At 33.7% G+C, this 16638-nt stretch overlaps 1 protein-coding gene across 2 annotated transcripts; it reads right to left on the bottom strand.

Annotated features, from left to right (window-relative positions):
* Positions 1 to 330: 330 nt before the first annotated feature.
* Positions 331 to 16192, bottom strand: CETN3 (centrin 3; the record flags this gene model as incomplete). 2 transcript variants are annotated; one of them, XM_082837006.1, is made up of 5 exons in its annotated part: positions 331 to 732; positions 6089 to 6280; positions 12431 to 12545; positions 14127 to 14262; positions 16089 to 16192. In XM_082837006.1, the coding sequence occupies 5 exons, from the start codon at positions 16103 to 16105 to the stop codon at positions 689 to 691; spliced, it is 504 nt and encodes a 167-aa protein (XP_082693132.1). In that variant the 3' UTR covers positions 331 to 688. The 2 variants fall into 2 exon arrangements, with proteins under 2 accessions (XP_082693132.1, XP_082693133.1); XM_082837007.1 differs by lacking the exon at positions 16089 to 16192 and adding an exon at positions 16000 to 16067.
* Between the last annotated feature and the right edge of the window lie 446 nt (positions 16193 to 16638).

Genomic DNA, 16638 nt, shown 5'->3' with positions numbered 1-16638 from the left:
AGATTTAACTGTCATAACTTAAAAGACACCAAAAGTGTTACAGAACATAATATTGAATACATGAGGATAAATGAGTCTATATGCACAATACTGTTTCCCTCCAAACTGAAAGACATGACTCATGAAAAAGGAATTATGCCTATACGGAGTCATCATTTTGTACTGAAACATCAAATGTCAAACTTGTAATGGAAAAATGTACTCTTCTATTGCAATTTATATTTCAATTTTCGTTTCTGAAACCAACCGTGTATAGAGAAAAGATTTAAGAAAGATACTCTTGAGGGTTAGCAGACATTTGGAATCAAAATAAACAGAAAAGTTACCAAATTTTGAAATACTAAAAAATAAACATTTTATTAAGGAAAGTCTGAAAAACATGTGCACCAAAAGTGACTACTAATGCTAAATAAAAAACCTTCAAAAAATGTGTACCACATGATTCAATTTTTTAAACTTTATATATAAAAGCTATATTATAAATACAAAGCTAAACTATTAGAGTACTAACAATACTGTTCATATAAAGAAACTTAACAGTAGTAAAATATGAATACATAAGATGCTTATTTTTGGTCCTTTTGGAAAAAAGAACTAAGTTGTTTTTTGTTTTAAACACGGCTTCAGGCACAAAAATAGAATATAAGATGATAACTGCAACATTCTTAGTGTTTATCCTTGTAATTCTTTAAATGTCACCAGTCATAATAGCAATGAATTCCTCTTGATTTACTGTGGTAAGAAAGAAAATGTAAGTCAGAAATACAAATTTTTTTCAGAGAACACTATTACTATTTTACTAAGTAACTTTAAATTTTATATTATACAAAATTCTTAATAAACCAAAACATAGCTTTTTGCTTTTACTTCTTTGGTAGGAAGTTGAATACGTTAATTAAATTGAACTTCATGAATACAAAAATACATAAAATATAATATAAATTAATATTCTATAGTATTAGCTAGGAAAAAGACATAATAGTATATAAATTACAAAAAATCCATCATAATCATAATATTTATACACAAGAAAATAGTTTTAAAAACTTAAAATTTTAAATTTCTTAGATAGTTAAACTCTCTTGATAATCGTTATTGTACTAGTTCATTTAGCAAACCCTTTCTTAATAAATAAGCTTAAATATATCACACACGTAAGTTAGAATTCTGAAGGATAAAAATGTATTAGAATTAGAAAAAAAGTCAAATCATTGTTTTTTGGAACTTTTATATATTTAAAAGCCTATTTTAAAGAAAAACTAATTGAAACATAGTTAAAGAAAAAAATACTGCAAAAAATAAGCTATAAGGAGTTAAGAGGAATGAGCCGTCCAGGAGCTGATAAATAACCAAGAATTCATGCATTCAATATGAAACATCTACAAGACACTATGATAGACACAGAACAGAATACAAAACCTGTAATACAAAACTGAAAATACTTTCAGTGATTTTATAAATTGTAGTACTGATCTTTAACCTTTGCAGTTAAACGAATACATTTCAGTATCTTATGAAAGCTATGACCCCTCTCTCCCTAGTTAAAAAAAAGAACATCAAAATATATAAAAATTTTAAACAATTTCATCAATATGTACCTTCATTTAAGAACCCCTGATTTAGAAAAATCTAGAGTGAGGCATCTAGACCAAAACAGGAAACAAGGGTATATTTTTAAGAAAAACAACATAAGGAAAGCAGCCTTGGAATGATCTGACTACACATTATTTTAATAGCATAATAAAGCCATGATTAAAATATTCAAAATCTGAAAAGTACTTATGTTTTGTTACTTAAAGATCTAAAACTTTTTTCCCTCAATTTGTAAACTCTCAATACTCAAATTCCAAATTAAGCTTCATATAGTTCTAAAACAAAGCAAATCAATATTTATGTTATTTATATGTAAACACTTTAAAGCACTGTAGCATTTCAAAAGTATTTTAAACTATTCCATAATTTCATACCTAAAAACAAAATACTTAAGTCCAAAAAAGTGAACCTAAAAGCTGAAGGGAAGAAAGTGGCTAAGGAATTTAAACTAGGTCCTTTATCGTCAGTGAGACTTTCAGACAATTAGGAGAATCTGTGATGCCTTTATACATTTGGTTTTATAACCTTCTCTATCAATCATATTTATATGAAGTTCCTTGATGTAAGGAACACAATACCTACCTTAAAATAGGCATTTGATAAAATATATATTGAATCAAAAATATGAACTTCATTTTTTTCTACACTGCCTTTTTAAATAATATTTTCATAAATCAATCATTTCATAGGGTAAATCTTATTACATGCCATTAAAATAAAAAATTTTAGAGAAATTAAGTACCTTAGAGACCATCTGGCTTTGAGGGGAAAAAACAAATTTTAATATCTGAAGTGTCAGTTGAATATTTTACTAACACACTGTTTCCTATAATAGTATGCAATTTTAAAAACTCCATAAACATAGAAACCTAATTAATATTTTACTTTATAGCACAAGAGGCAATACAGTGTTATGGCTAAAAGCATATTGTCATTATGGAGGTATGAGTTTAAGTCTGGCTCTGCCATGTATTAGCTTTGTAATAACCTTGGACAGGTTATTAAACTCTCAGAGCTTTAGTTTCCTCATCTATATATATGCATGTATACTATGCATAAATGGGTATAACATTGTATTCACTTCACAAAAGCTATTATGTAAATTAAGCGACATAATCCACAATGTAACATGCTAAGCACAGAATCTAACATATATAAAGTACTAAACAAATGTTAACATTCATCATAATTATTTAGAAGATGGTCCACTTTGGTTTTTTAAATGTTGCTTCCACTTTTCCAAAATGATTTACTATATTTTATTTTATATATCTTGGGAGGGATTCTTTCTATATCATTACCACAGCTGTATTTATATTTTGTATTATGTCTTCTTTTCCTTTAATTCCTCATTCACCATGTTTATTATTCTATACATACAATAAAAAAAAAATTTTTCATTGCTCTCAAATACTGAAGTGTGAAAAACTTGTAAAAACAGAACAATTACTGAAGTCCAAAAAAGGTAGCAAAGTTTACGATCTTTACCAGTTTAACATATACAAAGAAAGCAGGTTAGTTATATCTAAGAAAAATTCTGCCTACAGTCCAAAAAAAAAAAAACCAGATTAAGTGATCAGATTAATAAATTATTATAAAATCTAACTTCCTACTTTTTCAAAAATGGGCAGATTTTCAGATAGCTACAGAAACCCAATATAAATTAAGGCAGTAACCCAAAGCCACACTAAATAGATTAGGGTTGGAGTTCTCATTGTTTCTGAATATGAAAATGCCTTTCAATAATAATTTTCTGGACTTGCCACAATAACAGCTATCCTTAGTATATCTCGTTTGAGAAGTAGATAATGTCAAATAGCTATATAAACTCTGCAATCAATCACAATAGCATTTAAATATAACTGAAAAAAGCAGTATATGTATGCATATGCAATGCTATTATTCGTATGGTCTACAGACAATATTTGATACATACATGAACTCCCAGACCCTGCACAATACCTCAGAAGGCTTCCACCCCTAGATACCCACATCTCAGATTGGAAACTACTGGATTAGACTACTTTAATATGATAAGACCACCCTCCTATCCCCCCCAAAAAAGACAAGTCTTAACAATAAAAGATGTGTCAGGTGTATTTTATTTGTAATCAATCACTTGGAAAAAAGTAAAAAAAGTGTTATTTGCCTGTTATTTTATTTGTAATCAATCACTTGGAAAAAAGTAAAAAAAAGCGTTATTTGCCTGTTAGTCATGTGAATAAATGACAGTAAGATGCCCAAGCAACAGTTGTACAGTGACTTAAAGTGGAATAATGCAAGCAGTGAGGACCAAAGAAATGTTTTAAGGATGTACTAAAATAAATCTCCCAGCAATGGAGCACAGGTGTGAACTCAAATTCAAAAGCAGCAGGTAGAGCAGTCTAGCAAGGTATGCAAGAAACGGACACATTTTCTAAGAAAAGTTTCACATGAAGTTTGAATTTAAGAACAGGTTACTAACTGGTATTTTATTCTAATGTCAAATGAAGCTAATAACTAAAACCTAACTTGCATGAGCCTAGTACAGGAAAAAGAAACTATTTATAACTCTGGTCGTTTGACACATATTAAGTAGCTGGAGTATGAAAAAGACACACCAAGATCCTCTCTACCACTGAAGAGAGTACCTTTACATAAAGGAACTCATTTAAAGCTAATTTAGGGTAATAATCAACAGCTAGGGAAGACACAAACATTTTTTAACTGTGAAGACAGCGGATTATAAATCCAAATATTAGAATTACAGCTTAAGAAGTCCTTTAAGTTTTCTCAAGTTTTAATCATCTCTGTTTTAAAATATAACTAACTATATCGATACCCTTCAAAGAGCTAGTACTAAAAATAGAAAAGTTGTATAATGCTTAAATAATAGTCACATAAATATAATGAGAAAGCACAATAATGCGCAATTCTAATGGACAATCTGAGCTGATAACTATTTGCTACAGTCTTATTTCCTTATTGAAGCATCCAGTATTTCCAAGGTTTTAGATATATATTTTTTTTTATGTAAAAATGAATAGTTGGTACTATAGCAACATATATCTACTGTAACGCACACTCCTCGCTGCTTAAGTCAACAAACGTCAGAGTACTCATCATGTTCAAGAAAATGCAGGAGAATATAAAGACGAAGAAGAAAAAGGAAAACAAGCTTACATTTAATGCTAGGCACCTTCAATTATCTTCATTTAATACTCACAACCATCCGGAAAGGTATTACCATTCTGATTTTTATAAATAGGGAAACTGAGACTCAGACAATGTTAAAAACTTGCACAAAATTACAGAGCTACTAAGTAACTGGTAGAGATTCAATTCAAATCCAGGTCTGTATGATTTTAAAGCCTCAGGCCTTTCACACTATATGATTCCAAACTGCTCTTCAATGGCTCACAATATAACTGGAGAGACACACATGTATATAACTAACAGAAGGCAGTGTACAAAAGGTCAAAATAGTTTATTTCTCTAAATGTTATGGGCTCTTAATGGAAATCTCATAATTTATAAACAGAGACCACTGAGGGAGGCTTTTGAGAAAAAGACGGAGTTTAAAATGAACCTGAGAGAACGACTAACATTTTAGCAGACAGCAATTGGCAATTAGAGCATTCTAGGATTAAAGAATAGCATGAGATGAAAGGCACAGCATAAAAAGATAGGACAGAGTATATTTTGTCAAAGTGTGTATACTATATGGGAGGTGAGGGTTAAAGTAGAAAGTAGAAGAATACAGTGGGAAATAAAACTAGATAGTTATGGTATGACAGATCATAGAAGACTTTGGACTTTACTCCATAGGCACTGAAGAATCATCCTAAGTGTTTGAACAGGAAAATGACATCACCAAACCTGCATTTTAGGAAAAGAATTCTGCTAGAACAAATTAGGAAGAGAAAAGAGGCTTACAGGCATAGAGGGCAATTAGGAAGCTACAAGAGACTGTAAAGTCAGTGAGAGCAGGGACAACATCAGCCTCTTTGATTGGGTAGCACCAGTCAGCACACAGAACACTGTACCCAGCAGGCATTCAAGGAAATAATGAACAAAGCTATGATAACATTCCTACAAAGAAATTAGGGCCTGAATTAGGACAGTAGCAGTAAACAAAGAAATAAAACAGATTAAAAATATTTGGAGGGTAGACTCAACAGAACTTAGACGTGCATGTAGGTTGAGGAAGAAGACATTAAAGGCTGAGACTTTACTGAGTGGCTGAAATTTTGGAGATATTTCACCTCAAAGAAAAGTAAAGCAGTTTCTTGAAGTGTGGAAGCTCATACTATAATCTGTACAGTTTGTTTTAAAGGTCTGCTTCATTCTAAACTGAGTATGTGAAATATTTATGCAAAAATCCCATTATAGGATGAAAAACATTTACACTAAATAGATAGTTTGCAAAGGGTCTTGAAAATCATTTGGTTTTAGAAAAAATTACTATATGTGTACAGTAGGCATATTTGGAATATATGTTTTACTTAAAACTTACTTTCTCCATCACCATCTTTATCAAATTCTTCTATCATAGCCCGAAGTTCTTCATCACTCATGTTTTCACCCAATTCTCTGGCAACACGTCGCAAATTCCTCAGGCTTATTTTACCTGAATCATCATCATCAAATAGTTTAAATGCCTTCAATATTTCTTCACGTGGATCTCTTTCCAATATCCAGTCTGTCACTATAGTTAAAAAAATATGAAAAGTAAACCTTTATAGTCTCAAAGGCATTCATTTGTGAAATCAACTAATTATTAGATGAGAATTAAAGCTATGAATCTGTCAACATTTAGTTTGACAATAAAAATGCCAAAGTCCAAAAGCCCAAAGAGATAAACAGAAAATTAGAAAAACCAAATCCATATTTTAGAATTTAACCTTTACATTATCAACAATTTATCCTATTATAAGTATAACTATATCACACATAAGCAAAATTTTGAAAACTACATTTATACCATATTTATTTAAGGTTTACTATTATCAAGAATTGTACTAGGCTCCACTGACATCAAGCACACAAGTCTAGGAGTAACCTAGTTGTAGAGATGATATACCAACAAAACAATTAAAACCAACTAGATAAAAATTGTTTGCTGGCTAAACTTAATAGTAATACTGATTGTTCTTCAAATTTAATACAACCACAATCTCAGACAGTAGATGAAAATTCCATTCATATCCTCATGATTTAAAAGAACCTCTTGGTTTCTCAAAAGTAGTTATTAAAAGGATTGAATCTGACTGTAGTAAGAAAAAAAAAGGTCTGAAAAGGAGATCTCTCTAAAGTCAAATCCATTTTGTTCATCAAGATAATAACTATCAGACAGCTTAATTAAAATTAAATGTGAGTAAATTCAAGCCTCAATAGTAATAATTATTTTAAAATACTAAATGTAATAATATATAATAATAGAGTCAACTTAATACTTTCAATATAACCACAGTCTTTAATCAATAGCCATAATAACAGAAATTTTTAAATCTGTGGTATAAAATTTTTTAAGTTACTAGATAAAATTCTGAAAATATCAAAGGAAATATCTCTGAAGTAATTCTACATGCTAGTCTACCACTACAACAAGACGTATTTATGACCTTCACTGTCCCATTAAAAATAACTCAGTCCTGGGCTTCCCTGGTGGCGCAGTGGTTGAGAGTCTGCCTGCCGATGCAGAGGACACAGGTTCGTGCCCCAGTCCGGCAAGATCTCACATGCCGCAGAGCGGCTGGGCCCGTGAGCCATGGCCACTGAGCCTGCGCATCCGGAGCCTGTGCTCCGCAACAGGGGAGGCCACAACAGTGAGAGGCCCGTGTACGGCAAAAACATAAAAATAACTCAGTCCTGTTGACGTTTACAGAATCACTAAAAATTTGCAAATGCTTATAGATGGAAAATACTGGAATATTTAATGTACCCAAAAGAAAAATACAATTCAAGACCCCCACAAATAGTTGTTTTGCTGCTGTTTTCATCATATTTGGTTGAATAAGCTTTAGAATAAGCACCTATTCAAGCTAATGTTAAATCATCTGCACATATATTCAATAGTTTTCTTTTATCCATTAATTTTATACAAAAAGTCTTCCAAGTAACTAATTGAAGTATATTACTATAAGTATGCAAATCATCAAAGCTCATAAATATTCAGTTAAAAAGGAGTTGGCATATATACAGCCATAACACCAAAATAAAATACCACACTTAACTCTATGGCTCATACTCAACTTATTTTGAATTTAGTCCCAACAAAAAAGCAGGACAAGGAAAAAAAAAGTGTTAAGAAATTTTCTTCACCAATTAAATAATTTACATGACAGGTGAACCAAAAAAGCAGCTTGCTGAAAATATTAATGTATTTAAAGAAGCAACAGGGTGATCTGGGGAACAGATGGGGCTCCAAGATGTATAAATTCCTATCCCACTGGTGCTTTAATTGTGTTAGTTACTTCAGACTTATGTGTCTATATAATCTTTTATCAATACTTTGCCTTAGAATGCAACTTTTCTTTGGAACTATAAATACCCATCATTCTGGACAGCTAAAACATTGTAACTTTATGGTGACTATCCTCCATGCCTTACTCTTCTATTCTTATTCTACAAAGTAGAATTATAAGAAATACATTTATTTTTCAATGAAAATAAATCGACTGACATACAAGCAGTAAAGATGGGTTCAATCTATTTCACAAATTTCTGTCCATGTAAGTCAATTTTCAAATGATTTAATTATACTCTCAAAAATGTACTTACTCAAAATAGTTAGCCCTTATACATTATAACAATCACTTAATAAAGCAAATTCAAAAACATCACATTAAAACTTTAAACCCAGTTACTTATATCCTAGAGTACTGAGGTTACCACCTTTTTTACTCTTGAATGTACCCCTTTTCTTTTTATTCTCACCACCCTCAGCATAAAAAGTCTATTACAGTTATCCCTCAGTTTCCATGGTATCCATGGGGGATTGGTTCCAGGACTCCCCTCAGATACCAAAATCTGGGACGGATAGCATTTGCATATAATCTATGTACATCCTCCTGTATACTTTAAATCATCTCTAGATTACTTATAATACCTAATATAATGTAAATGCTATGTAAATAGTTGTAAATATGATGTAAATGCTATGTAAATAATTGCCAGGCATTCAGCAAATTCAAGTTTAGCTCCTTGGAACTTTCTGGAATTTTTTTTTTCCTAATATTTTCAATCCACAGAAGCAGAACCCAGGGATAGGGAGGGCCAACTGTATCTTCTGCCTGCAATCTCTTCCCTCCAACACATCTTTAATAATCTCAACAGTTACCTCTCTAAAACATATTATCTCCTCTTCTTTAAAAACTGACATAGATCATCTGCTGACTAAAGTCCAAACTCTGTGTTATGCAAGACTTTACCTAGCTGGCCCAGTCCTACCTTTCCAGTTATTTCCCTATCCTCTAGAGCAGGAGACTAAGTGAAGTTTACTGAACGTGCTACATGTCTGTTATTACTCCTTGTTGTTGCTGTTTTCTCTGCTTAGAATGCCTTTCTATACCCCTCCCACAATTTTCCCCTTGTGATGAAATCCTATTCCTGTTCCCAAAGCCTAAATTAAAAATCCCCTCTGCAAAGTCTTCAATTGCTCTAGATCAGGAATTGACAAACTTTCCTGCCAAAGACCAGACAGTAAATATTTTAGGCTATTTTTTTGGGGGGGGCGAGGGAGCATAAGGTCTCTGTCTCAACCACTCACTCTGTCATGGTAACACAAAAGCAGCATAAAAGAATGGATGTGGCAGGGACTTCCCTGGTGGGGCAGTGGTTAAGAACCCACCTGCCAATGCAGGGGACACAGGTTCGAGCCCTGGTCCGGGAAATATCCCACATGCCGCGGAGCAACTAAGTTCATGCACCACAACTACTGAAGCCCGCATGCCTAGAGCCCATGTTCTGCAACAAGGGAAGCCACTGCAAAGAGTAGCTCCCGCTTGCCACACATAGAGAAAAACCGCACGCAGCAACGAAGACCCAACGCAGCCATAAATAAATTAATTAATTAATTAAATTTTTAAAAAAAAAGAATGGATGTGGCAGCATACAGGCAACAGCTGAATTTGGCCCAAGGGCTGCAGTATGCCACTACTGCCCTATACAAAATTATAAGTCACCACAGAGCATCATAGCTTGTTATCACCCGCATTTAAATTGTAAGCTCCTTGAAAGAACCTCTTAGTAACTTGTGATTAATTCCCCTCCCTCACCCCAGCACAGTACTGAATGCCAAAAAATTCAGCAAATGTTTGCTAAGCAAAACAAAAAACAATATAATATTCTATTCTAAATAGGCAATAAAATAATAAATAGTACATGCCAAAAATAGATGAGTACAAATAGCTGACTTATCTTGGTCTTACTTTAAAGCAGCAATTCCTAAAACACCTGTAACTCACAAGCCTCAGGCTGTCTAAATTCTAAACTTACATTAAGTATATTTTAATACTTTTTTCTAGCATTGGAAAGAATATGAAGTGCCAAACTTTATCTAGAAATACCTGTAAATATCTGTGGAACAATATCCTTAAACAGTAATAGATAGTAGATAAAAAGTAAGATTCAAATATTCTGATTTAGAGTTATTTGTCCCAAACTATAAAACATATATTCATCTGTGGCCAGTTACTATTTTAAAATGATTTAAAAAATGGGGAAAGTAATAGTTTTTGATTATTTGATTCCCAAATAGTAATAAAATTTTATTTGACAGTTGATATTCTCAATAGGTAACCTTAGGATAGTTAAAGTATGTACTAAGCCTACCAAATGGTTGATCTTTGAAAGTCAGGCTGAAGTTTACTCATGACCATTTATTCTAGAAGGAACCCAGTATTTCTGTTCTGTTAATAACACAGAAGAGATGCAGGGTCAGGAAAGGTAGAGATTACATGGGACTCTGGCTTCAACTGCTAATAAAATCAAAATTTTAAAACTATATTCACCTAAGATGAAATAATGTGTTTTGTAAAATTACTAGAGGCAAATAGTGCTTAAAATAACCTACAACTACAGGAAAAGGGTAATGAGAAAAATATAAATACATGGAGCAGAATATTTTTATGTTCCAGTGATATATATATTTTCCAGCCATTGAAACAAAGACTAATTTTTGAAATAATAATACCAACAAACACTTAATAGAACTTACTACATACTAGGCCCTTTTCTAAATACTTTACATAGTTTTAGCTTAGTTATTCCTCCTAAGAACCCTATGAGATAATACAACTATCCCCATTTTATAGCTGAAAATGAGGCACAGAGAAGTAAAATGACCAAGTTACACAGCTGGTAAGTGGCAAAACCAAGATCTAAACCCAGGCAACCTGGTTCCAAAATGTCCATGCTAAACCACTACACTGTACCAAATGTACCTGAATTATAGCTCTTTCCTAGTAGTATCATTTCTACTGTATCCTGATCCTTGTTTCTGTAAACAATCTAAGTTGAAACTTGAACTAAGATCATAAACCCCAGAAAGCTGCAATACTGGGAAAATAAAGATGGCTCTCTACCTCTTCTCAAGTAAATAATTCTATGAACTAGAGAAAAAGAATATCCTCTCCAAAGGGACAAGCTGCCTCTCTAAATAGTCATCTATTAGTTTATAAATTGGGGATCTTCTGTGCAGTGCTTTTTTTTTGTCTTTTAGATTTATTTGTTCTTTAATTTCTTTTTTCCTTCCTTTTGGTTTGAATTTTCAGATTTAAAAGAACTTACTAATGATATGAATCTATTTTTCCACACATACTAACTGCCATTTCTTTTTGTTTCTCATATTACTTCTTGTTGAATATTTATTTATTTATTTATTTTTTTCTGTACGCGGGCCTCTCACTGTTGTGGCCTCTCATGTTGCAGAACACAGGCTCCAGACGCGCAGGCCCAGCGGCCATGGCTCACAGGCCCAGCCGCTCCACGGCATGCGGGATCCTCCCGGACCGGGGCATGAACCCATGTCCCCCGCATCGGCAGGCAGACTCTCAACCACTGCACCACCAGGGAAGCCCCTTGTTGAATATTTAAAATAAAGGGTTTGTATGTCTGTGTGTAACTGAATTTTCCTAGATTTTTTAAATATCTAAAAATAACTAAATAATATGCTGATATTATAACCCAGTGGCTTGTTCTAAAATGTTTTCTCCTGCTCCCAGTCTGCCAACTGCCTCCCTTACTACAATCTTCTCCCCACCAGCAACTTTAAAGAGATGACTTTATTCATTGAGATCAAGGTCATCCAGAGTAGGTAGCCCCTCATAAGCTTTGTCAACCTGAAGGCATGCACTTCATATACAGCTAAAGATACCAACTGCTACCAATTTCCTCTCCTTCCACTTTGCCAACAAAAATCACATACTAGGATGGTGCTGGGAAATATTTTCCAAACAAAAATATACCAAATTTTATCTTTTACTGTGAGAAATAATTTTTTGATCACTCTTTTAGTTTTATCACATAATATAGGTACATATTACATGGAAAGACATCTTCCCAGGAGAAGCTACACAATAGTTCCTTGGTTAAAATCTTCAGAACAAAAGACAAAAAGATAAATCCCATTTACAGTGAAGCTATAAATCTTATTTTTTTCTTTGAAAATTAGCAAAAAAAAAGAGTACCAAAAAAACCCCAAAATAAGATCCACATTACACAGCAATGTTCAATAGCAAAATTCCATAACCCAGAGACTTCTAAAAATATTGATAGTAACCAGATAATTTCCTAATAAACTACTGATTACAAAGACTATTGTAAAATAGTCTTTACAATATTGTAAAATACACACCAACTTCATTAAAATCTTCAAAGGTGATTTTCCCTGTGGCTTCTCTGTCATAATCTTTAAGAATCTTCAGTACATCAGCTTTTTTTACATCAAACCCCAAGGCTCTCATTGCCACCTTTTGGATTAAAAGGGAAAAGCAAATTATAAACATTTTTTACAAAAGAAGTGAATTCCAGTTCTTAAATAAGTTTTTACTACTTAAAAGACGACAACACATCAATAAAACACACACTCTTTTGCATGTTTTATGTCTCTAAAGTAACAGTGATAGTTCTTCTTCATTACTGAAATTAAATAGCAATTTTTTTCATTTATATATCCTTTTTTTAATGACAAACTAATCAGTGAGTGTTTATAGAATACATTCTACAATGTACTGACTTCAGTGCACAGATAATTTTAATAAGTTATTTTTTCTCAAAGGATTAACAAATCCAAAAAAAGGCACACCATAAATATTAAAAAGTTATATCACAGAAGAGATTAAAAAAATTAAAATAAGAATTTTCATCAGACTCAACATGATTAGTTATCAAGTAGGTGGTCTAAGAACCTGACCTTAGAGAAAGAAGAGATCTAGTTACTAGTAACAGGAAGGAGAGATGTTACTGGTTAAAGAAGTCTTATTTGGAGAGATTCAAGTTGTTCCTTGAATCGTATATGGATGAAGTAGAGTAGAAGGGCATTTAGAAAAGAATGACTAGTATTAAAACACACACAGAAATAAAAAATAGTCTTAAATGCAATGAACAAAGCAGTTTACCTTACCTGAATGGGAAAAGATCAGGCGGAAGAAAGCAGCTAGCAAATGAGAAAAGTAGGTGGTAGTAAAAGTGTGGAGGGCATTCAATACAAATGAAAAAAATCTGAACTTTATCCAGTGTACAATGAGGAGCCACTAAGGGTTTATGAGCAATGAATAATATGATGAAAGAATTTTAGAAAGACGAATCTAATGATAGTGTACAGGAAATGGAGAAACCATTTAGGAAGTCCCAGATATAAAATAAGATCCCAAACCAAGATAATAAGAATAGCAACAAATGGAAGAGACATTATAAAGGAAGAATGGATTGAAGCTGGGTAACTAAAAGAAACAGGGGAAAAGTGAGCTAAAGAGATACAAAAATACTATCTTTCGCATTGTGCTGAGTTTAAGACCCAAACTACCTTCAACACCAATTTCCCCTTGGTTCTTTATAAATAATTCTAAAACCTAAAATTGACATTTTTTTCCCCATTAGCATTGTGTCAACATCAGACATCACTTATGTTGTCTGCACCAGAGAAAATAGGTTGAGACTGTTAATAACATGTTCAAATTAAAAAACAAATAACACTCCCTCAATCTGAAAAATCAAAACCAAAACAAAACAAAACACAGTGGGAAGAGGAATATAGTTAGAACTGTTTAAAACCTAGTTTCAAATTTTTTAAGTATGTGAGTAGAAAATAAGCCCCTCCATAGGAATATATTTTTACAGTTAAAATATTATTCATTTTACCATGTGAAAAGGAGTTTCTAAAAAGATATGTTTTGAGTACTATTCAATTTTATTATAGCACTTAACGGTAAATGTTTAAAATTGTTTCATATTTCCAAAACCAGTTTAATTAAAACATTTAAAAATATATTTTTAATCAACTGTCAATGCAAATCATTTTAACAGAAAATGATATATTTTAAGTATATTACCTTTAATTCATGATAATCTATTGCTTCATCTTTGTCTGTGTCAAAAAGTTCAAAAGCATCTTTAATTTCTTGTTTCTGTTCTTCAGAGAGTTCTCTTCTTTTTTTCCTCTTTGTTTTGTCTACTACAAGCTCATTTCTATGAAATGATAAGAAAAAAGTCTATTTAGTCCACTTTAATCCTATTCTCCTAGGCTTCTAAATAATAAAATACCAAAAATGCAATAAAAATTAGCCAATGAATAATTTTCTAAATTTCGAAAAAGGAAGTATTTTGTAAAAATATAAAGAAATTTTCCCTACGTGAGTCAAAGCCCTACTCATTTTATAGTCTAGGCTGCTATAAATGTGTACTTCCTAAACTGAAAAGTGTTACAGGTTATTAAAAGAAATGAGGACCTAGCTTTCCCTCTTCCTAGCTTTGTATTTATTCCCACTAATATTACTGTGGAAGAAACAAGAACTGTGAATAAGAAACACTAGTTTTATGCCAGAAACCCCAACAAAAAACAAAGCAACCATATTCCCATCATTCTACAATACAGACTGTTAAAAAAAAAAAAGAATTCAATTCACAACTGATGATCACTATAGATTAGGTTTACTTTTATAGTGCTTATAATTATCAAAATCATTGTAAAAAACATCTAATTCATCAATTAACTTAACTATTTTGGCATTCTGGGTTAAAAATGGTTTTAGATTACACATTTTTAACAGTTTGGCACTTCTTTGTAATTTCTCCCATTAATATTAACAAATCAGCCAAAATAATGAACCTAAGCATACCATGAATACTAAACACCAAAAAAAGTACATAATATTTGTGCTAATTCTATATAATAATGTGAAGAGTCAATAGTCTTGTAAATCTCACTTAACATATACATCTAGACTTAATTTCTCATAAACTCTGAAAAACCTTTAAGAAAGTAATTTACTGTAAAAGCCAGAAATGTGTTCCTTAAGAGGTGCCGATCTAAGTGTTCCAAATTTTCAAATGGGGCTACAAAACTTGTATAAGAACAAGTTTGGTAACGGAAGAATTCTATAAATTTAAAAAATGTAAAACCCAGTGGAGTTTATTTATTTGCATTTGAAGTTGTATTGTTCTCTGAAAACTACCCCCAAAAAGGCAAGAGACGACTAAAAATGACCAAAAGAGGTATGATAAAGCTGAGGAAGTTCTTTCACAAGAGACCTGACTTCACACAAACTTGCAACTCCCGGGGGTCATTTTCTTCCCAAGATTCTGAAGGGACAAGTTCGCAACCCACCAACAGCTGACCCCATCCAAGGATACCACGATTATCCCTTATTAGAACTCGGTACCTTTTCAGTGTGACGTAACTACATAGACATTTTTAAGGTAAAACTTCTAGCTGGGGTTGGAGGCGGAGGCAACAAACAGTGCGTTAGAGGTTGAAACTGAAGGAAAGGTAAAGAAGCTGAAGACATTTAGGAAACTAAGAGATTACCAACTATAATCACTAAAATGTGTCTCCGATTATACCGTAAAGCATGGCCACAGGAGAAGAGCGAGGAGCGGGTTTTGTGTTATTTCCAAAATTTACGGGTAAGTATGTTAGCAGGAGGTCTGCGAGCTGGAAGCCGCTGACAAGGAACTGAAATAAGGGACGCTCCAAGGCCTGGTTTCCCGCAAACACCGCGCATAGAAACCTGGCGATATTTTACTGCCTCCTCGAGACTAAGACAGCCCAGCTTTTTGGCGGTCCAAAGCCCAACGCCTTGACAGAAATGACCACCTCAGCAGAAGTGTGCGGAGCTCACCAGAGCCTCCAGGATGAGGGGTCCGGGCCCGGGAAGGTTGGCCAAAGATCTCTCTTCTCGTCCCAAACTGCATTCCCTTCCTCGCCTCGGCCCCAAGCTGCCTCCCTTCCACACACAGCCGCCCTGGGGCCCGCGGCGGGGTGTGGAAAGCATTGCCGCCAGCTCATTACCGACCTCAGAGCTAAACTCATGTTCTCTTCGGACAGAGACGTTCCTCTCGAGAACGATTTTAACCCCTACCCAAGGCAGCACGACTTCCACAAGCCGTTCAACAGACACCAACGACCTCCGCGGCCTCAAGCACCTCCCACAAAGCAGACGTGTCTGAGCTGGATTGGTTGAAATCGCTAATGTCCTGCCCATTGAGGCGAAAGCGTCACTAGTCCTCTGCTCTCACTGGGAAAATTTCGCGTCAATCAAAGAGATCTCCCTGCCGGCCTGCCCCGCTACGCCTCCGGCCCTTTAGATTGGCCTATTGCTTTTTCTCTCTAATCCTTTGCGAAGCGAGGATTTGAGTGTCTGTTTGGCTCTTTGGTCGGACGGTGGCTGAGCTAGGCCTCAGGAGAGAAGGCCTGCGGCTTGTGGGCCAGTGTCCGGAGACGGGGCGGGAAGGGAAGAGAGACGTAGCAGGCTGTCCTCTGGCTAGAAGGAGGGAGAGGCTTACGAAAGAGGTCTGCGAAATTTGACTGCCTTGTGTTCTACATTTTTGGATGGTTTAAGTACA

This window comes from Leucopleurus acutus (genome assembly GCF_964270905.1).
Source record: "Leucopleurus acutus genome assembly, chromosome: 3".
Classification (NCBI taxonomy): domain Eukaryota; kingdom Metazoa; phylum Chordata; class Mammalia; order Artiodactyla; family Delphinidae; genus Leucopleurus; species Leucopleurus acutus.
This window is presented reverse-complemented; position numbering and strand designations above follow the sequence as displayed.